The sequence below is a fragment of the Hippoglossus hippoglossus genome, chromosome 1 (assembly GCF_009819705.1).
Source record: "Hippoglossus hippoglossus isolate fHipHip1 chromosome 1, fHipHip1.pri, whole genome shotgun sequence".
In the NCBI taxonomy this organism is placed as follows: domain Eukaryota; kingdom Metazoa; phylum Chordata; class Actinopteri; order Pleuronectiformes; family Pleuronectidae; genus Hippoglossus; species Hippoglossus hippoglossus.
Genome location: NC_047151.1, coordinates 17033083 through 17056081, shown reverse-complemented (window position 1 = coordinate 17056081; position 22999 = coordinate 17033083). Strand labels below are relative to the sequence as shown.

General features: G+C 44.2%; 1 protein-coding gene across 5 annotated transcripts in view; it reads left to right on the top strand.

Annotated features, from left to right (window-relative positions):
• Positions 1 to 7489: 7489 nt before the first annotated feature.
• Positions 7490 to 22999, top strand: part of slit2 (slit homolog 2 (Drosophila)) — an 89164-nt gene continuing 73654 nt past the window's right edge. For 2 of the 5 annotated variants that reach the window (XM_034583024.1, XM_034583008.1), the window contains exons 1-4: positions 7492 to 8516; positions 9435 to 9506; positions 11415 to 11486; positions 19267 to 19338. In XM_034583024.1, coding sequence (XP_034438915.1) covers positions 8299 to 8516; positions 9435 to 9506; positions 11415 to 11486; positions 19267 to 19338 — 434 coding nt within the window. In that variant the 5' untranslated portion in view covers positions 7492 to 8298. Of the gene's footprint in view, positions 8517 to 9434; positions 9507 to 11414; positions 11487 to 19266; positions 19339 to 22999 lie in introns of all 5 variants that reach the window. The other 3 variants (XM_034583015.1, XM_034583043.1, XM_034583033.1) reach the window with 3 other exon arrangements.

Here is a 22999-nt window from a genome sequence, read left to right as displayed (position 1 = left end):
GAGACGGGGGTCAGACAGGACTGATTGTCTCTTCCAGTCGCTCCAGAGAGCATATTGATTTTTCCCACAGTCCTCTTTCTACACACCTCCTTCTCGCTCCCTCGCCTCCTCTATTTATCTCTCTTTCTCTCCAAAGGACCCTTCATATTTTTCTTTTCCTCCCTCCTCTCTCCTCTCCTCCCAAACCTCACTTTTTTCTCCCCCAACTCCTCCACGTCACTCCTCCCACTCCTCCACTTTTTTGTTTTCTCTCTCCTGTGGGCCCTTGTTCTGGACCCTCCCCGTGTGTTGAATGGGACTGACCTCCGTTGTCCGGGTCAACTCAGAAACCGACTTTGATTTCTGTACAACAATGTATCAATAAAATGCATCTCCCAAGGTGCCGTGGGTACATGAACAACGTGCCGCACTTCAAAGCCTCTGGATGATTTACTCGCGCTCGGCTCTCACAGGATGCAGGACTCCACGCTCTATTCCTCGCACCTGACAGAAAACAGCCCTCTCCTACAAAGCTCCATCTGCAACACGATTCCTGCCCTTGTCGTGGAATCATATACCGTGTCGGTATTTAAGACCCATTTCTTCAGCACAGCTCACAGCCCACTATAACTCATTCTCTCACTTCTCTTGTTCCGAGCACCGCCCGGTACTTTCTTATCAAGCCGGAGCCTTGTGTCTGATATACAGCGCCCTTTCTCTGTGTCTAGCTTTTGTTTGTTCTGTTATTGTTCCTTGGTAGTTGTGGGAGGAAAAAATTAAACGCCTAGATCATGCCGAGTGTGTTAAACAGATGACATCTCCAGCATGGACGCTGTTGTTACAGTTTTGTGTGTGTGTGTGTGTATGTGAATATGTATGTGAGTGTGTCCGAGAGAGAGAGCATGTTTTATGGGTCTTGTTATTAACTCCATGTGGCTTTGCTCTGATTCAGCGTGGAGGAAAAACAACAAGGGAAAAAGAGAAGAGAAGTGACGAAGGGCAAAATATAGACGGGGGAAAACCAAAGAAGAGGAGGAATTTCTGTTGTTGTTCTTTATCCGTAATCTACCATGTCTGTTTCTACTTGCTCGCTGTCACCCAGACTACATCTTCCCCAATTTGGCGAGACAAGGGATATATTCTATTTCCCTCCTAATCTCAATTTGGGTTCAGCGATGGGTTCAGACAGATGATTTAATCTGTTGTCACAACAATGCTCCTCAACAAGCCAGCTTCGCGCAATGCACAATTAGCTTAACACACATGTTTATCTTGTACATATGGGCTATTTTAGGATGATGGCGGTTGAGCCGTCTTGGTTTACGTCCATGGAAAAGCCACAGTCAGAGTGGCTGCGCTTAAACACACAAACACTGAGGGATAATTGTGTAAAGGGATTAGAACGACTGAGACGCTATTGTTGCACAATGAGGGGAAATATGCAACAGTATCATGTCTGGTTGGCTACGTTCCTCTGTCATTGCTAAACACACGTTTAAATCAACTGACCTACCTGCTTTCACACAGACACACACCAGCAAACTTTTTAAAGACTATTATTATTATGATTATTATTAGTACTAGTGTTAAGCAGTTATATGGAGCATGTCTCAGGCTTTGTCTACACTGCTATAGACGGTTTTTGAATGGACAATTTCCTTTCCGTTTTAAAAAAACTCGACCTTCATCTTACAAAATATGTCCTTCCAGACAAGAACACAAAAACGACTACAGACAAAAGATGCAATCTAACAAGCATGCCGGGCCAGTAGGTGGCGATAAAGTCTACAATCAATCAAATTCCAGCTAAAGGGGCGAATAGCTCACCTGATAGAGCTGCTGACCCAACGAGGCAAGGCCTCGACCCACAGAGGCCTGTGTTCGCTTCCGACCCGCCATGTATGCAAGTCCTCCCCCACTCTCTCTCTATCCCCTTTAACAAGCTTACTTTGTCCTATCCATTAAAGGCAATAAAAGCCCCCCCAAAAAAATCCAGATAAAAACATGGTGGGTTTACTCAGTGAGCTCATTCTCCTGTCAACCGGTATATAGAAATCAGAGCTTTTTTTAATCTGCACTTCGAAGGGCTGTGGTAAAAATATCTGTTTTAGTGACTTAAAACAGTCTTTGCATTTGAACGAGAGGCCCCGACACAGATGAAAAACTTTGTTCTGCAAAATATCTGCATTAGTGGGACAGGGAGTAAATCAGTCAACCACCAACTGGCCCAAAGCATTTTTTATAGAACTACATCACTTAAAATTAATTTTCTCACTGTCTCCAGACACTGTGGTGTTTTCTCTGCAAGTAGAAGCTCACCACAATATTTTTTTGGTAAATGAAGTCATCTCGTCAGGCCCAATAAAAACATCTTCCAGTTATAGAAAGTGAAGACAAGACGTGGGTTTGAGGTATTGGGCTGCAGCTCAGCTGCTGAAGCATGGCTGCCTGTTCACTGTTGGGGGAGTCGTGGGTTCAATCCCCAACTTTCCACATGTTGAAATGTCCTTGAGCAATACACTGAAGCCCTGGTTCTTCCTTGTGTAAATGTAGGAGGGGAGGAAATGTATAGTAAGGTGCCTCAGGGCATAATGCTTCAACTTAAGTGCTTGTTGGAAGGTTGAACCTTGTCCCTCCCTCTGACACTGTTGAGGGAAAATGCATCCAGCAAAGTTACAACAATTTGTGTAGCTTTCCAAAACTAGAAATCCAGTTCACTTTACACAAAGTATATATGCTCCATTGTTTTTTCCCCCCATAGGAACAACTCATCTTACTGCCCTGAATTGCTTGTCTGACCCTATCTGCATCTCGTCTTCCCAATAAAGTGTTTTGATGAAATATTTCCCCTCCACACACACAACATCACACACATACACCTGACATGTGAAACCAGACACACCTTTCTCCAGCGGCAGAGGAATGGAGAGATTCCAACATACCAGTGCTCCAAGAGATCCTATTCACTTCCTCAGCATCTCCTGGGGCCACGCAGGCTGGGTGTGTGAGACAGACAACAGTCTCTCAGTCCCATCACAACAAAGGTAACAGTCACTCACACACCTCAGGGCCTCAATCCGGTTTCAATACACTTTATGTGTACGGATCAAATCAGCACGAAACTGGCAGCCGGGAGTGAATGGAATCTGAGACAGGAGGAGGAGGTTTGTTATTTTAATGTTGCTGTTTATGTGTTTTGGTGTGGTGCTGTGTGTTCCTCCCCTGTGAGTGAGTGTGTGTGTGTGTGTGTGTGTGTGTGTGTGTGTGTGTGTGTGTGTGTGTGTGTGTGTGTGTGCAGTGCAGCTGTGTAACCAGCCCCTGTGTTGACAGTGCCAGTCCAAACACAAACATCATTGGTTTTTAATGATGTGATTATCAGGCAAAACACACAAACACACACAAACAATGTGATATGATTCATGTGGTTAATTAATACATACGTATAATAAACTGTTTGAAATTCTGTCTGTGTGTGTGTGTGTCTGCCTGCTGCACTGTGTGAACTTGCTTGTGTGTGTGCATAAATTAATATTAGCAAGACAGATACCGGTGTGTAGTGTGTGTGTGTGTGTGTGTGTGTGTGTGTGTGTGTGTGTGTGTGTGTGTGTGTGTGTGTGTGTGTGTGTGTGTGTGTGTACAGTAGGACCAGCTCTGAGCAGCATGTGTCTCAGTAGCAGCTGTCCAGAGGCCAGGTGGCTGAACTGACCTCTGCACGTGCACACACACACACACACACACACACACACACACACACCTTCAGCTTTACTGCATGGCCATAAACCAAATATAACACAAACAGCTCCTAAATCAACAGGCAGATTGAGCAGCACCAACATCGCAGCCGTCAGACAGATTCACTTCTCATTAGCAGCTCCTGAAGCCTCCAGCCTTCTGTGTGACAAGCATCACTGGATAAGTTGCACCTTGAGATGGAATTTTAAGACTAAAGACTTATGAATGAAGTTTCAAACGTGACTTCATAAACACAGTAATGTTTTGTTGAGTTCTTTTGCTTAGGCACATCTGAGTTATGCAGTAGTTATTCTTTCTTTTGCACGACGATGTCAACAGGCGGAAGTCTTCATTTATATGTGGTATTATTTATTTAATCAGACGTGGGTTGGGCCATTCTTCCATTATTTGTTCAATTAACAAAGGCTGCAGTCTAAAATGAAAAGGGACTGGATTTACTGCAGCTCACCTGCTCACTGCTTCACATGACTGCTGTTTTTCTCTCTGAGCTCCAGAGGTGGTGTTCATTTGTGATGATGAACCTGAGCTCAAACTGGAGGACGCCACGCTCAGAAAAACATCTTCTGTACATTATTATTTGCCTCAAAAGCCACTGTGTAATATGCTTTCATCAAAACCTCATGTTTATATCTAAATTGTGGTAAAAACTGAACATTGAGCAGTGTTGACGATTTTCTTTATCACAGAAACGTAAATCAAGTTTATCAAGCCTCACCTGTATTCAGGTGTCGGGTCAAAGGGTCAAAGGGTCAAAGACATTTTCACATCAGGAAAACAGAAATGAATTGTAACAACTTCAGAAACACAGTGGAGGCTTCCCGGTTATGATTTCACAACTTATATATATTTATATATATTTGAAATGTATATTGAATATTTGAAAATAATTCAGCTTCACTGTCAACAGTCACTTGCTGCTTCAGCACATTTTGCACTGTCCAAATAGATTAACTATTTGGTAATAGACTAACATATGAGCTCACATGTAATATCACTATAACATGAAAACACCCTCTGCATTGTATGGCAGGTGTGTTTTTATTCTCCTCTTGTCTGTTTAATTGAGAATTTTCATAAAAATGTCTGTCTCATATGCTCTGTAATTTTTCATCACTGTTGGTACAAAACTATTGGCGATTCTCTAAGGTTTTAAAGGAAAGTAAATTTATTTGTCTTTTTACATTTTTGCTTCGCGTAACATTCCTGCATATTGTAATTTGACTAAATGTCTAAAAGACTCAAACACCTTTACAGTACAAGTTGTTCATCTATCGACGCACACATTCATCCGGCGCAACTATACACAAACCATTTATACACAGTCGGCACAGCTGTCAGCAGCAATTTGGGGTTCAGTATCTTGCCCGAGGGCAGTTTGGAATGCAGAGTGGAGGAGCTGGGTATCAAACCATCAAGCCGACTTGTCGGTGGACGACCCGCTCTACGTCCTAAGCCACAGCCACACCAGTAATGTTTTGTATTTCTCTACCCTGTATAAACAATATCTGTGGAAAGTTTAAACACCCTACATGTGGGATCCTTCCTTATAACTTACCATTAAAGGGTTTGGGTTTGTTCTGTTTAATTTTTCCATTTTATTTGTCTGAATCAAGGGTCTGACGACAAAAGAGTACATTTTATAATATAATTCTTTGTGGCAAATTTTTATTTCTCACAGATTTGGCTTTTTATTTGCAGTGGATCATCAGGAACCCTGAAACAAAATGGGGAAAAAATATAAAACGACAAAATTTAATGGTGACTAACAACTTTGTCCGTCTCGCATACCAGTCACTGCACTGTCCTGTTTTTGTATGTGTGTGTGTGTGTGTGTGTGTGTGAGAGGCAAGGGCAGGTCAGGTGAGGCTGTGTCTAAACAGGCCGTGTGCCCTGAAGCCTCATTGTACCGCAGGAGGCAGGGGTCAGCCTCCATCTCCTCCCCTCTGCTTCCTTTCTTCTTCTTCTTTTTTTTTCCTCCACCCTCACTTCAGCTATGATAACACCACCAACAACGTCCGGCCTCTGCCCTTCTCCTCCTCCTCCTCCTCCTCGTCTGTCTCCTCCACATGTCTGCACGTCTGCCTCATCCTCCTCTTTGTTGAGACAAAGGGGAGCAAATTATGATTCTGCCTGCACTTTATCTTTACCTCTCACAAAAAAAAAAGAAGAGAGGATGATTTCAAATTTGCTGCGGGACGTATTTCCTCACTCTCTCAGAAGAGACTGTGTGTGTGTGTGTGTGTGTGTGTGTGTGTGTGTGTGTGTGTGTGTGTGTGTGTGTGTGTGCAGCAGGATTGGGGCTGCAGGGAACAGGGGCAGCAATATAAGACACACACACACACACATAGCACACATCAGCATTACAATCACACACAGCTGTTTGTCTTCGGTCTTCGGAGCCAGAGAGGGATCAAGGGAGAGAAAGAAAGGGAGGGAGAGAGAGAGAGAATGAGGAAGGGAGGGAATTAGAGAGAGAGAGAGAGAGGCTGCACCACAGATTCATGATCTCCTTGAGATACGCGTGTCACTGACCCCTAATGTGGAATCACTGGAATATTCCTGTCATGCTTATGTATTCAAACTGTGAGATTCCACGACCTTTAGTGGCAAGGTCGGCCCAATCGAGAGAAGTCACTTTATTCAGAAAATACAGTTCATAACAACACAATTTTGAAGGCTGACAAACAACAGTGAACAAGAAACAGAGACAGAGACAACACACTGGGACATAGTTTGAAATAAATAAATAACAGCCTTTCGGGAAGAGGCTAAAAGCTGAGATATAAGATTTAGGCAACCCATAGAAAATTCATATTCAGTTTGTCTCATTGGCCTTAAAGGGGTAGTTCACCGAAAAATGAAAATTCACTCATTATCTACTCACCACTATGCCGATGGAGGGGGGAGATTAAGTGTTTGAGTCCACAAAACATTTATAGAGTAAGGAAAACTACCAAAGACATAAGGAAACTACAGACAAAAGCCTTGATGTCACCAGATATCACCAGTCAACACCTGACCTCTCATTCTTTTTGGTTTAAATTGTCACAATGGCTAAAATAAAATAAACTTTTTTTGTACATATGAAGAGCAGCAGGAGATGGTCCAGGTTTGATGCTTTCAAGAACAGGAAAATGTCCAGAACTTGGGTATAACATGTTTCTGTCTTCTATTTTAACTGCTCCATTGTGTTTATTGAAACTAAAAGCAGGTGAAATTAACAATGACAAATGATAACTTTCATATCCACTGCAGTTAATCTGTGAGCTGAGAGCAGCAGAGGGCTCTGTGGTCATCAGGTGCGTGTCCATCATGGTGTCCCCAAACACCTATAAGACCTGCCTGCATCACAGCAACAACCGCATCTCCTTCTTTGTTCAGATGAGGAAACTCTAGAGTCACACGGGGTTTCCCCCCTTGGTTTTTACTTAGGAAGCTCTGTCGCCTTCCTGAGGCCAGAGGAATAAGGCATCAGGTGACCGGGACACTGCAGAGGAGAGGAGAGTCCTCTTCTTCACACATCTAACTGTTGCTGTTTGACTGACGGCCAGCTGGAAACCTGCTGCTGCCTGGAGGGGAAGCGCAGTGCGAGAGAGAGTGTGTGTGTGTGAGAGAGAGAGAGAGAGAGAGAGAGAGAGAGAGAGAGAGAGAGAGTTGTCTGGACAGACGCAGTAGCAGACGTGCCCACTCCCGTCTCTCTCTCTCTCTCTCTCTCTCTCTCTCTCTCTCTCTCTCTCTCTCTCTCTCTCTCTCTCTCTTCCAGTCACACACACACACACACTCGGGAGCAGCGCTTTGACGCACCACGCAGAGTTGGATTATAGTGTTGCGCGCTGGTCTTCCACGGGGCTTTTTCCCTCTCTCACGTTGCCTGCACCCTCTCCACTCACCGGCCATTGATACATGATCGGAATCAATTGGCACATGATCGGAATCAAGTGATACATGAACGGAATCAATACCTCGCGCAGCACGGTGACCTCCGCTGAGCTTTTGGGAAACAACCGAGCGCCGCCGCTGATTCCTCGCCGGACGCGTGTTGTGAATTAATAACCAAGACAGCCTCACCTGGAGTGTGTGTGTGGACTGAAGTGTGTCTGCGAGAGAGTGTGTGCGTGTGTTTCTGTGGATCAGGTCAAGGTTTGAGGTGTTCCACCAGCACACACGCATATTTAGACGGCACACACAACAAGCGTAGCGCACACCGGGGAGATTTGCGCACCGCATGCCGGGGACATGTGGAAGTTTGCTCCGCTGTAGCGCAGCGAGAGAGCCGCTCCACCGCCTCGTCGACCTCCCCTCTCCCTGCCCAGGGGGGGACCAAACTCCCGGCTCACAGCGTTCACACGCAGAAACCCCTCCAAGGAGACCCAAATGTAAATTCAGCACGAGAAAGCTCACAAACATACGTGTGAAGCACGGAGGACAGCGAGAAGGAGGACGACATAGTTCATAGAGCCAGAGTTTGGTGAGCTCTTTCAGGGATTTTTTAAATTATTTTTAAACGCCCTTGTATTTCCTCGCCGTTTTTGTGGGTCTCATATTGGCCCCCCACTTGCCGCAGTGATGGTGGGAGCTCTGAGCCCCGTTGGCCCTGGCCGCTCCCCGGCGACTGCTCCAGGGCTGCCGCTGCTGCTGACGGCTGTCCTGGTCCTGGTGCTGTCCAGCGGAGCAGGCGGCCAGCCCTGCCCGACCCAGTGCTCCTGCACCGGCACCACAGTGGACTGTCACGGCCAAGGGCTCCGCAGCGTGCCCAGGAACATACCCCGCAACACGGAGAGACTGTGAGTAACAGAGGGGTTCGAGCTTTAAACGCGCAGTTTGGATTTTTACGCAGCCCAGGTGTCCCAACAAATAGGGAATACCTCACAGGGGAAATCAATAGAATGTGACCGATTACTTTGTGTGTGAATAATGCTGGAAAACTACTGCGCACTGATCTAAGTGGCCTCATGGTATTTTTAATTATAGACTTTATAATAAAGCTGTTTTCCGGGAGAGATTTAAGAGTGTGCGGCGTTTTCTGATAAAGTAAATATCACCACAGGCTTATTTTTGATTATAGGTTAATGAGCCTCAAATTGAAAGTGATACTGTAGCTTTTTCACTTACACATTTCGTCCTTTTAAACTGCACGTTGACACCACGAGAGGAGGATTTATTTCCCACGGAGACTACACGAGTTTTACATTTGAACTAACGTTTCCAAAACTTCACTTTACGCGCACGTTTTGGTGTCAAAGCTGCTGATGTGAAATTGAGTTTAATAAAAAAAAAAAAACACCGGACTTGTGAGGACGCTGATCGCGCAGCTGAAGTTATAGGGGCACTGCTGCGGTCGTGTCGGTGGTTTCGCACTGTTGCATTAAGCACAGCCTTAGTAGACCACATCGGTTTGTCTGGAGACCAGCGAGTTAATCAAAAACGGATTTGGACAAGTGGCTCTGAGTAAAAAAAAGAGAGAGGGGGGCTGTATTTTATCAGGCAAAGACCCTTGGATGAAATTAAAATGAGTCTGTGTCGCCTATAGCGCAGCAGCCTCAGCCCCTCTGACGCACAAATGACAATTTCTGCGTTATTGGACGCACCAAGTTTCAAGAATAAAATCTCGAGATCTCGAGCTGCTCACCTGCTTTGTCCTGGGTTTATTAACATATCAATCTCGTGTACTGACAATCCCTCCTTCTCTGCTCTGTCTATAGGGATCTGAATGCAAACAACCTCACTAAGATCACAAAGACGGATTTTGCAGGACTGAGGCATCTGCGAGTGCTGTAAGTGTTTTTTGAAAATCTCATTTTATTTCCTTCTTTGTTTTCCCTCCTCACGTTCACATGTAAAAATAACGGAAAAAAACACCTTGAATTTCCATCAACTTCCCCCAACAATATACAGCAACTCGCGGAGTTTAACTGTTTGCTGGTCCTGTTGCGCATCAGGCGCATCATCCATCCATTGGGCCGCATGCTGCAGCAGCTCTGCACCGGCTCGTCGTGGGAAGCGCTGGTGGCTTCATTCACGATGCATGTGTGTCCAAACAGAGCAGCAGCGGCACCTGTTAATGCCGTCGTGTTAATCTGCCAGTGGAAGTGTCAGGAGGGGCTTATTTTAACCACAGGGCCCGGGGCCCATGTGCTGGAGTGATTAACTCCAGCACTGGTCCTGGCGAGGAAGTGATGGAGGGCGAAGAGGGAAAGAGATAGCGGTCATTAGGTCTGACCACAGAGGGAGGAATGCAGGGAGAGGAGAGGAAAGGCTCGAGTAAGAACAGGTTTTTTACCTGGGATGGATCTGGGCTAAGAGATTCCCTGCACCAACACTGTGACAGGGACATTCTACTGTTTAATGTGTGTGTGTGTGTGTGTGTGTGTGTGTGTGTGTGTGTGTGTGTGTGTGTGTGTGTGTGTGTGTGTGTGTGTGTGTGTGTGTGTGTGCAGTATTCAGTCGCTTAAATTGAATGGCAGAGAATACACATTGTTGGAATTCCTCCAGAGATTATGCTCTTAATTGGTTGTGTGTGTGTGTATGTTGGTGTGTGTGTGTGTGTATGTTGGTGTGTGTGTGTGTGTGTGTGTGTGTGTGTGTGTGTGTGTGTGTGTGTGTGTGTGTGTGTGTGTGTGTGTGTGTGTGTGTGTGTTGGTGTGTGTGTGTAGCCCTCATGCTGTTTCCTGTGTGCTCACGTCCACCCGAGAGAGAACCCTCTCAAACACACTCCACTATTTTCAATTAGCGCTGCAACAATTAGCTTAGTCGATTAGTTGATTTGATACAAACCCCCAAAGCAGATTCCTGGTTCCTGCAACTCAAACGCGATGACACATGCAACATTTGGTGAAATGCATTAGGTTTTTAACTATTGGCCGGTTAGAACATCGAAATCGAAGACATCACCCTGGACTCTTGTGAGGGGCCCTTATTGATATTTTATTGACCAAAAATGATCGATCCCAAAAATAAAATCAGCCGATTGGTTGGTAATGAAAGAAACTGTAATCTGCAGCCCTGATCTAAATATATCTGTTTGTCCTGTGTGTGTGTGTGTGTGTGTGTGTGTGTGTGTGTGTGTGTGTGTGTGTGTGTGTGTGTGTGTGTGTGTGTGTGTGTGTGGGTGTGTGTGTGTGTATGTGTGTGTGTGTGTGTGTGTGCTTGGCCAGCAGCCTGCTCCTGGTGGAGTTGTGCTGGTGTAAGTGAATGAGTAGTCACAGCTATGTGGTTAGAAAGCGTAAATTGGATGATAGATGAGTCGCTGTCCAACTGATGGGCCGGTTTTAAAGTCAATTCTGCTGCTCTATCGACCTGCTGCCCGTTCTCTCGCCCCTCCCTCTCTCTTGCTGTTTCAACATTCTTTCACTTTCCATCTCCGCCAATCTGTTTTTCTTCTTCTTCTTTTATCACGCCCTCCGTCACCTATCTCCTCGATCTCTCCCCCTCCCTCTCCCCTCCCATGTCAATCTCTTTGCCTCTCATGTGTCCTATCTCACTTTTCTTCACCTGCTCTTCCTCTTTTCTCTCTTATCTGAAGCCACATCCACCCGTCTTCCTCCCCCTTTCTCTGGCCTCTCACAGTCTCCACGCACAAATCACTCTGTCAGGTTCTCATGCTCTGCGTGTCTGTCTCTATCACTCTTTTTTTCCCTGTCCAATGCTCATCCTCTCACTCTCTCCTGGTGTTTCTCTTTCAGGCAGCTAATGGAGAACAAAATCTTCACCATCGAGAGAGGAGCCTTCCAGGACCTGAAGGAGCTGGAGAGACTGTGAGTAACGTTGACATGTCGCAGCAGTTGCCATTTCATCCCTTCAGGCAGGATTTCTATCCTAGAAAAAAGAAAGTTTCCATTCACTGAGGTGTTCCATGCAAACACAAACCCTTACAAATACAGAGAGGGGTAACAAATGAAAGACAAGAACTAACAAAAAGTGTCTTAATAAGGTGTTGGAAGCTTTGCAGGAGGGATAAACACAGCTCTTCTGAGCGATATTCCCTCATTTGCCGTTTTGATGATGGTGCAGAGCACTGCTCAAAGGCCCTGACACTCTGCAATAACAGCAATCACGGATTGTATGTCATTGCATGTCACATAATCCAGGTTTATATAATCTAAGTTGAAATCTACATCAGACATCACGATATCAGTTCGGAACGTGTCACATTGAGCTTTGAAGATCTGGTGAATCGCAATAACATATGTGGTGAAAAGTGCTGGCAGGGACTTGTCGTCAGTTTCCTCTCTCGTGTTTTAAAATGCAGCAAAACTACAACAAGCTTCAACAAGGTCACTGTCCCGGTGCAGAAGTTTATGATGTTGTATCAGCAAGTGTAGATATGGACCCGTACAGACACTACGTCCGTCCTGAGAGATCCGATTACAAGTGGACAGCTCTATGCTCATATTCAGGACGTATTCGGGTGCATTCAGTCCTGGACTTAAAGCGGTAATTGGATCATTCAGGACAAATTGTAATGCAGGCTGTCTTTATTGTCTTTCAATCAGTCATCAGTGGACATGACTAAAGTGTCGTCTAGGATTCATTATTTTGAACTGAGGGTGAACTATTTCACCACATTTCTTTCACGATTGTCCAACATTTGCCTAGAATCTCCCGAAATCATACAAAAAACTGATCCGAAACACTTTTCCTACAGGTATTAAATCATTTTCACCCATCGTGCCTTCGTGCCTTATGGACGAATTTGATGTTTTTCTGCACTCAATGTTCAGACTTTTCCTTTTAATTTGTCACCATCGTTAAAAACCGACTGTCAGGATGTGAGTCTGTCGACGTTTCGGTCCAAGAGAAACTGAGTGACTGAGTCATAAAGCTACGAGGCTCTGAGAAGCGGCCAGAGGTTGTTACGGCGCTGGCCTGGAATCACTGGTATTCAGCATCCAACCCTGAGGCAGTTATGGCATAATTAAGTCTCGGTCGTCTGAGAGGGTCGGTGCAAGACAGAAGGGGGATGTGGACCCCTGACTGCTCATATGTCCTTTGTGTCAACTGTCAACTTTGCTTCATGTGTAATCAGCCCATATATTCATGTGTGTATGTGGCTTGACTGTCGGCCAATGACACACTGGTATGCAGCCGACTGTGACTGAGTCTGACGAGGTTTACAGACAAGCTTTTAATTAAAGACACATAAAAATCCTCACTGCTTACACACGCACACATCGACATAAACAAAAGACTAGAGATATCCACCTACACAACATACACACATGTACATACATCGGTAAATCAAATAAAGCAGGATAATCTTTTTAATAGTTGCTTTGGGTAAAATCCTCAGGAGTCTGGGAGATAAAAAGGATGATATATCATAATTCCCCGGCTGCTCTTGTCTTGGTGGTGTCGTGCCTGCTGCTGCTGTCTGCCGCACTATAACCGCTCTTTGTTGACGGAGAGGGACGATCTGTGGAACCTCTACAGGGAATCTGCTGGTGTTTCTCATGAAACCAACACTGAGTTTTGTCCAGCTCAGCAGTTCTGGGAATTCCTGCCCAGAGCTGTGGACAAAGAGGGCAATATTTCACTGCTTATGGCTTCGACAGTAAACTTGTACTGATGACCCTCTGAACAAAGAGATGGCAGTAAAGACCTCTCCCATGTAAAACAGGCTTCTCATACTTGCACTTGTATTGAAAAGTAGTCTTAGACATTTACTGTCAGACTACAAGAGCTGTTTAGTCGTCTCTTTTGCTCCTTTTTGTCTCTGATGGCGACAAACACCTTTGACAGCGGCTAACTTTCTGACACAACATGGCTGTTTTCTGTTGTCCTCGCAAGGGTTTTCCAACGATAATTCATCGTCTCTGGCGTGGCATGTTCACAAACACAAAGATGAAGTCAGTCATCAATGCCCCCCTGCAGCCGCAGAACAAAGGCCCATCTCCGGAGTCTGGAGTCTGGGGGCTCATTTCAAAGGCCTCCGTCCTCTGGGGGGCTGGAAGGGTCCTGCTGGGCACCGCTGCCCAGAGGAGAGGACCCTAAGCTGGGCTGACAGATCCACAGTGACTGCCCCCCGCAGGGGTGGAAAACGGTTCCCCTTCTTATCCCCCTTTTTTTTGCGACAGGCCCTGCAGCGATGGGCAGGGCAGGGTCAGGTGTGGGGCAGGAGCTGGGGGGTATGGAGGAGGGGGTGGGTAGTCAAAGGAGGTGTGGAGGAGATAGGCGCGCCACAACACACACGTGCACATGCATAAACACATGCATGGGTATGGATAAACTCATGCATGCGCATTCACTTACGCAAGGCTGCTCTGACAGGACTGGTTTTATCTGGATTTTGCCCCCCTCACACCCACTCACGCCTTCCGCCTCTCTTTCATTCATACCTCCAGCCTCTCCTCATGTTTTTCTCCCATACCCACACCCATCTCGTTCTCTCTCTGTGTCCCGTTCATACAGGAATGTGATACATTCTTCACCCTTCTCCCTGTGGCTGCAGAACAGGAAAGAGAGGATCTCCTGATCCTCTTATCCTTCTCTCACATTTGACTGGTTTATAGCCTCTATCCAATTCAAAGCCAGTGAGATTGAAGGAGATAAGAGCCGCAGAGATGCCGAGAGAAAGAAAACAGTAATTACAGGCATTGAGACGATAATTTCAGAGAACAGCGGTGAGATAAAGCCTCAGATAATTAGCCTGTAATTGAGTGATCACAATGCCAAAGATCATTTTAATAGCGATGAATAATAGTAAAACTGCTTACAGGTAGAGGGATGGGTCTATCAGCAGTGATTACAAGGTAGATAATTAAGTCTCAAACCAAGTGATCATGTTATAATGCGTGGACAATATGAATAGCAAAAGATAATTGTAACAGAGATCCCAGATAGCAGGATATGGATTTCAAAGGAAAGCCCTGGATTAGTACTTGATTAGCTCTAAAGCCTGTTGAGTGATAACATTGTTCTCTCTGATCATTTCAGGGCAAAGTTTCAATCATTTTCTTTCTTTTTTTTAAACGTTATTTTTTATTGAGCAGCAGAGCTTGAAATTATCTGCACTGTGAAGACACACAAAAAGCCATTTTCACTTCAGCGGTTCTGTCTACAGAAGTCATTTGTGATAGATTGTCCCTGGTCCTTGACCCTGTCAGTGCTGCGCTCTGCAGCAGCCAACGTTAGCTGTGTAGGTGCTACACAACAGTCAGCTCAAAGTTTGAAGGAAAAGCTTTCCAGTAGCTCCTGAAGTTTAGGTGATAGCAGAGGAATTTGCACAGGTCAGGTGAGAAGACTGGATTTCTGCATTGCTGTGTTTTAGGGGAGAGGTGGTATCTGTCATTACTGTTTGAATAACAGGTCAGATTAGAGTAAACATGTGGTGGATGATGGGCTGTGGTTCAATTTGTATACACAAGCTGTGAACCAAATACAGGACAAGATACACACACACACACACACATATGGTCTGTGTGAAGTGGTTTTCTTAGTTAAATGGAAAACCCTGGGTCATGAAAACATCCTCATGGTTTGAGTCATAACTATGGTAACAGTATCACTATTGTCGGTCTGTGTGTGTGTGTGACAGATTGTTTGTGCAAAAAAGGTGTATTATGGCAGCAGTGTCCTCTGGGGAGTAATTGCTTTTTGAGGTGGTTTGTTGTTTCCTTCCCAGCCAGAGCCTGCAGGCCTGTAGTACTGCACATCTACAAGGCTCCTGGGTGTGAGGGCTGTGTGTGTGTGTGAGAGTGTGTGTGTTTTTAATTTGTGTGGTTGTGCACGTGTGGAAGTGTGTACGAAGATCTGGCACACTGTACGTGTTTGTTGGAATGTGTTTGTGCGCGTGCTGTGTGTGTACTGTGTGGTTTGCTGCCCCGTAGCATCTGTTTATGACTGCAGGGATTATCACCACGCTGCAGTGTGACATTCGCTTGTTGGACTGACACTCACACCTCAGACCACTGGCTCTTCAGTTTTCCTTCACTTTCAGCCATGAGACTCTGACTAATGAGACTGTGGGAGTACTCCGGGGCTGTTTACAGTATTTGCATATGCACACACACACACTTACAAATACACACATAAACAAGGTTTTAAAAGATGCATTCCATCAACTCCAGGAACAAACCACAACAGACGACTGCAGGTTATTTGAGTAAGAAGCTGTCAATGACTTTTATATGTACTTTGATATATATTATAATTGTCTTCAGTAAATCTACAAAGAAATCTTGAATTTTGAATCTTCAGTCACTTAACAAATCAGAATCAGAGTTCCCCTCTGACGGTGCCACTGTCATCTCACTGTGTTTTACATTTTGTTGCCTGGATGGATGTTGAGGTGTTGGAAGATAATTTCCTGTAAACAAACGCAAAATAATGTGTCCTTGAGATCCAATAAATGCACTTTGCTGCATCTTTTGGTGCGTTACCAACACCTTTTGATAACTGGAGTGGTGTGAAACCATTGACTGGATTGTGTATCGCATCAGCCACGTGCATGTGCATGTGTGCGTGAGCAAACTAAATGAAAGTTTACACATAAAAACAAAGGTGGTCAAATTTCTGTAAAGTCCGTATTATAGGTTTTGGGAATATTGGACAAAACAAACACTTGGGACGTCACCTTAGGCCATTTATTTTATTTTATTTAAAAAGTTGTTTTTTTTAAAGAGACAGATACAATACAAGATACAAGAGAGTTGCATATCAATAATCCAATGCAATGCATCACAGCAAGATAAGATAAGATGTACCTTTATTGATCCTCTGTAGAGGAAATACTAATTACACACAGCAGCACAAAAGAGTAGCAGTGAAAGGGGAGCTACATATTAATAAGAAAAAGAATACGAATAGTAAAAGAATCTAAAAGACTATATACAAAATTACGGAAATACCATCTACACTAGCAACAGATCATTGCCCGTCTCTATACACATAAGACACAAGAATTAGACTACAAATTGCTTGATTAATAGATTTATTAATGATAAATCTTATTCCTAGTTAAAGCTTTCATCGTAGCCAACAGGTTGAGTCAGGGACTTGTTATGAACTGGATTATTTGCAGTTAGTTAATATTGATGATATTCGCACATGATGAATGACTCAAAATTACAATACTTAATGAAATTTGTGATTGTGAACAGAGTCAAAGGAATGCAATGTGCCGTTTGTAATTTCTAGGCCTGATACACCATCTCTCCTGTGTTGACTTTGATTAGGGACCTAAAAGCAGCACGATATGATGTTTAATGTGATAACCCCACTGCTGCTACACTTATCAAATTCATAAATTGCTTTTAAAAGCAGAGGAAGCAGACTGGTCTGGATCTTTACTTCATTATCTCAGTCTCCTAGTCTGACAGCATGGCATCTATTTTGAGAGGATGAGATCATACCCCCCCTCTGTCCTCCTTTCCTCCTCCCCACCTCTAGCACCAGTCCATGCGCCCTCCCAGTGGAGGTCTAACCCACTAACGGGTGCTCATGGCTGGGCAAGACCTGCAGTGGGAGTGGGCCTCTCTCTGCGGGACCACGTGGGGCTCTTAGCCGCCTGAGCCGACTAACGGAAGAGCGGTGAATAATTCAGAAACTTCAGTTCTGCGGGACGTTAAATATTTAAGTGGCCTCTGATGTAACTGTGGAGTGTAAATGTGTGTGCCGGGGCTCGAGCACATTCATATATTTGTGCACTTGTGGGAGGAAGGTGGACAAAGAGGTGTTGACGTTATTTAAGGAGAGTCCACCGCGGCTTTAGTGATGCAAAAAGAGACGGAAGATGAGGGTGAAGAGGGGAAAGTCATTGAGAGATTTAAAGAGAGGATATCAGGGTTTTGAATGGAGTTATGTTGTTTGAGCAGAATGTGTTGTATTTCTGGGATTTATGTGTAAATCATTCAGAAAGTATCGGGGCTTTGCGGGTTTTTTTTATCACTTTAAAGTCACCCCTCCACTTTTTCCTCTTCGTTCTCCCTTTCATCATTCATCTCCTGTCGCAGCCAGCACAGCAATTCTGTTGTGACTGTCAATGTGTGTGTGTGTGTGGGTGCGCTTGTTTATAGGGTTCAAGTATTACTCACCTTTGGGGACCTAAATGTGTTTACACTGTCACATTATGCAAACTTGTCCTCATAATATAAATAATTAAAGTTTTAATGTGAGGACATATTTTGAGGTTAGGGTAGGGTTAGGGTAAAGTTTAGTTTAGGTCAGATCAGGTTAAAAATGCAGCACTCTGGATGAGTGGTACAGGGGCATGGGCACGGGGCCCTCGACGAAATGCATATTAAAAAACTTTAAATGATTCTTTATGAAGCAAAATATAGTCAATTGAGAGATAAAAATTTGGGGGATGTAAAAATAAAAATAAAAACTTTTAAGTACCAATAATTAGGGTTATAATCAAACAAATACTCTAAGACTCTAAATGTAGGTCAATATAATGTCCTCCGAAGTCTTGGGGACAAGGCTCTGTGTGTGTGTGTGTGTGTGTGCGTGTGGTCCATATACACATGTTGTGGAGACCTAAATCTGTTTACACATCACATTATAGGGACATTTCTTCCTTATGAGTAAAAAAATGCAAGTCCCAATAACGTAAATCATTACATTTTAAGGTGAAGACATGTTTTAAGGTTAGGTTTAGGTTAGATTTAGGTTAAGGTTAAGCAAGTATGGTTAAGGTTTGAGTAAGTCTCCAGGAAATCAATGTGAATCAATGCAATGCCCTCTGAAGTCATGCTGACATGACTGTGTGTGTGTGTGTTTGTGTGTGTATGTGTGTGTGTGCATGTGTGTGTCGGGGTTAAACTGTTTCAGCAGCCTGTCCCTCATTGTGTCACTCTCTCCTCTGACTCACATCAAGGCATCACCACACACACACCACACACACACCGACACACACCGACACACAAACCTCTTCACTCCACTCAACCAGGGTTAAATGATCGCACCCAGATTATTAAACTCACCCGAGTTCTCTCAACTCCTCTGTTTGTCTCCGTGTGTGTGTCTGTGTGTGTGTGTGTGTGTGTGTGTGTGTGTGTGAGATGACGGGTTGTTGTGAGTTCTTCTGCTGTGAGGGCCTTGTTTACTCAGTGGGGTCCTTTTCACACATTCGGTAGCCCGGCCAGACTGCCTGTTTGTTTTTCCCACATCGTCTCCTCTCCTCCGCCTTTGTGGTAAAAAAAAAAAAAAAGGTCCCCCCCCACCCTCCATCCGAACCCCTTCTCTTCTCTCCTTTCTCCCCGCCTTCCCTTCGTCCTTCTCTAACTCACTGTTTGTCTGGCAGCCCTTAAATCAGGGGTAACCCGGAGTCTGTTTTTGAGAATCTTTCCATGAACATGTGTGTGTGTGTGTTTTGTCTGAAAAGTTTCTCCATCAATCTCCTTGTTTTTTCAAGCGTCCTCGAAATAAACCGAGTTGTATTACAATGAAAACAGCGTAATATAATTTGATATGCTCATCAGGAAATACAAATCTGACTTTAAAAAGATAATTACACATATATCTAACCGCTCTGCCCATACTGTCTGGAAGGAGCTAGGTAGAGTTTGTTTTCTAATTTACGCCGTGTTTTTTCAGGCGCCTGAATCGGAATAATCTGGCCATCTTTCCCGAGCTGCTTTTCCTGGGAACGACGAAGCTCTACAGACTGTAAGTCCTCTTTTCTCTTTTCTGTGATTACACACACATATATATATATATATATATACACACATTTCTGATGTGATCGGCTGAACAAAGGCACTGCAATGAAGGCTTGAGGTCGTTCAGATGAATTGCTGGTACATGCAGTGGTGTGTTTGTGTGCACAGCATATTGACCATGACTTTAACTACAAGCTGAAATATTTTACAAACGTATGTTTGTGTCAGCGATGCAGCCGTGGTGTTTCACTCGGGTGAAGGAGTGAGAGAAGAGATTTTACATGGCCCTCTCCGTGGAAGCCAGTTCAGTAGCTAATGGAGATTAGCACTCGAACAGCTGCTGCCCACTGGGAGTGTGTCCGCATGTGTGTGTGAGTGTGTGTTCATGTGAGTGAGTCTGAGAGGATGGAGAGGAGAAAGCCATGAACACGACAGACCAAGCAGTGAAACCTATAGAAACAGGTTTCTCTCCTGAACTTAGACTCTGTGTCTTTCACATGCAGAACATCCTTTTTGTGACTGAACCTAAATGTCCCAGTTCTCATTCAAACCAATGAGCAGCTGTTTATTGTTGTCAAGCACCTTCCACCCCGTCACTGTCCGTCTGCATGGTCGCCTGTGCTGTAAACCGAGCTGTGGATTTCCAGCACTGCAGGGCTGGGCTGCGACGCTGCTGAAACTGTGGGAACTAACTTCCCGTCATGGTCATTTGTGGTCTCGGGGAATAATTATGGTTCCATATATTTATACGTGTGGCTGAATATATTTATCTAAAACAATATTGAAATGCTCAGATGCTTCACAGAGTGTGTGAAAGTTGTTTATGTTCTGCGGCTGCTACGGCGGTTGGCTGGGCTTGACCTGTCGTGTCTGAGGGTGTGCGTCTGCATGTGCGTAAGTGTTTCTGAGAGCAAGAGTGTGTGTGTGTGTGTGTGTGAGAGAGAGAGAAAGAGAGAGAGTTTCTCAAGGCCAAGAGTTGGCATTTTGCTCACCGTGTGGGCCGAGGTAAAAATACAACTGCACTCTGCTCAGCTGTCGCAGACAAGCGGCCTTGTGTGTGTGTGTGTGTGTGTGTGTGTGTGTGTGTGTGTGTGTGTGTGTGTGTGTGTGTGTGTGTGTGTGTGTGTGTGTGTGTGTGTGTGTGTGTGTGTGTGTGTGCATTTGTGTGTTAGCACTTATATGTGTTCATTTGGATTGTATGCACAGTATATGTGTGTAAGTGTGTGTGCGCTTCAGCTCTTCAGATCTGTTAAAAACAATACTTCAGTGAAATATGAAACATATCCCTCAAAACAACAGGAAATTACTAAATGACAATGAAGAGGAAAATCACCAAGACGGTTCTGTTGCAGCCACAAAGCTACGAGCAGATTTTTGGGACGTATGGAAGTCATTCAGAATGAAATGACAACCACGAAGGGAGGCTAAGCCAATATTATTTAAGGCAGCTTGGTCAATATTAAATCCTATTTCAACTTCTAAACCCCCCCCCCTCCCCTACGGAGTATTTGTATTTTTAGAAAACACAACAAGAAACCCTTGAGAAAGTCTGAAGTGGAATCTTGTGAAGTTTTATATTGAGGTCAGAAGGTATGTGCGAATCGGACCGAGTTTAGGTTTTTTCTTTTTTGCGACAGTGGTGCTATAAATGAACACTTGCTTAACCTGCTATTATGAAAATTATGTTTTCACTGTTTTTGGTGCTTGGAAAATCTGTGTGTGTGTGTCTGTGAGTGTACTGTAAGTGTTTAACCCTTTGCTCAACATGGTGGTTTAGTGTTTTGAAGGATTAAACTGTGTGTGGGGGGGGGGGGGGGGTTGAGACATGCCGTACATTCTCGAGGGAACATAATTCATGAAAAATATTTACCTGCAGGATTTTTCCTTTTTACGAGAAAGGTTTACACCAGAGACATGTGTTGTTAATTCTGGATCATTCGAACACTCCCCCCTCACCCTCCTCTGACTCTACACCTGTCGACTATGATGCAATAGGATGATGACTCGTAAGTGTCTGAAATCTGGATTTACTGCTCAGTGGAGAGTGAATTATTTAGTGTCCGTTATACAGGGAGAAATTAACGAGTAAACAAGGGAGTGATGTTAGATGCACCTCCAGACTTTGATGTAAAGAGTGATTCAGAAACATGAGGCCTCCTTGAGGTTGCTCACCTCTAACATCGAGTTGTCTCAATATTGCCGTGAGAAAGCTCAAGGTCATTTGAAAGCTTTTCGATACATCCAATGTAATTTTTAATCTTTCCCATATATTGATAGAAATATGCATAATTACTATATAATTACTTGCATTGCATACAAAACATATTTGCATGCACACACACACACACACACACACACACACACGCACACGCACACGCACACGCACACGCACACGCACACACACACGCTTAGCCTCCCCCAACACTCCAGGGCCAAAACTCTATTAGGTTACGAAGACACACACATCTGGAGACACCATGTGGTGGGCATATCCCCAAAAACTCTCTCTCTCTGTGTGTCTGTCTCTGACGTAAACACACACACAGACACACACAGGCCTCCTGTTTCCCCTGGTAATACTGAGGACCACAGCTGTGGCTGTTTGCTCTGAGAAAGAGACGAGGGACGGAGGAAAGAGAGAGAACGACAGCAGCAGAGAGCAGAGACACTTTGAACAATGGATCAAACAGACACAGTTCATTAGAAAGACTCTGTAAAACAAGCTGGGCCAGTAAAACCTCACTGCGCTGGGCAAGAACCGAGAGCTCCCCCTGCCAAGCAAATCACAAATTTTGACCCTGGGATCAGAACATACACACGCACACAAACACTCACATCCCCAAGTATGAGAGGGTCCAGGTGGGTCTGCATGATGTACATTTCATCATTAGAGGATGTGTGTGTGGACGTCCCTGCATGTGCCCAACAATCTGTGGTTTCCGTGTGGGCGCTACGCTACAGGGACGCCACCTGCACATGTTCCCAAAGCGAGTGATGAGTTTAGGCCTCAGGAATATGTCAGTCTGAGGATGAGGAGGATGTCATTTCTTCTTCTGTTGCCGTAGGTGATCATGAAATATGATAAATAAAAAATATAAAATAAATATATATAAAGATTTCACAAAAGTAAACAAATGTACACGATTTGAATTCATAAACAGTTTCTGTTATGTGTAAAGATAACAGGAAGTTTAAGAGATCAGTACAGTTAACTCATATGTGATCATAAGTGATTCAAGTAAACGACTGACTGTGATTAAATTTCCTTCAGCAGCAAGGAGCCAAGACTGGAAGTTATTAATCACCTTGATTTTAAGATCAAATTAGAAATGTTTGTGTTTAATCAGGCATATTGCTCCTGTGTATTAAATTTTTTTTATAGTTTTGTAAGTGTTTTTTATAGGTCACATATTTGTCTATGGCAACAAAATGCATTTCTGATATGATGAGAATATAAATCCAGTAGATCCCTTTGATCTTTAGGAAGCAATCAACCCTCGCGTTAGAGGCGATGTTCAGATATCACTGCATGTAGATGGATCTTGCATCTTTATCTTAAATACACATTTGCTTTATTCACTTTTTACTCAACATTAGGACCTTTGTGTATTCTCTTCTGTACATTTATTTCCATCATCAATTTTTGTGTATTTATCTTGTTTATTTTT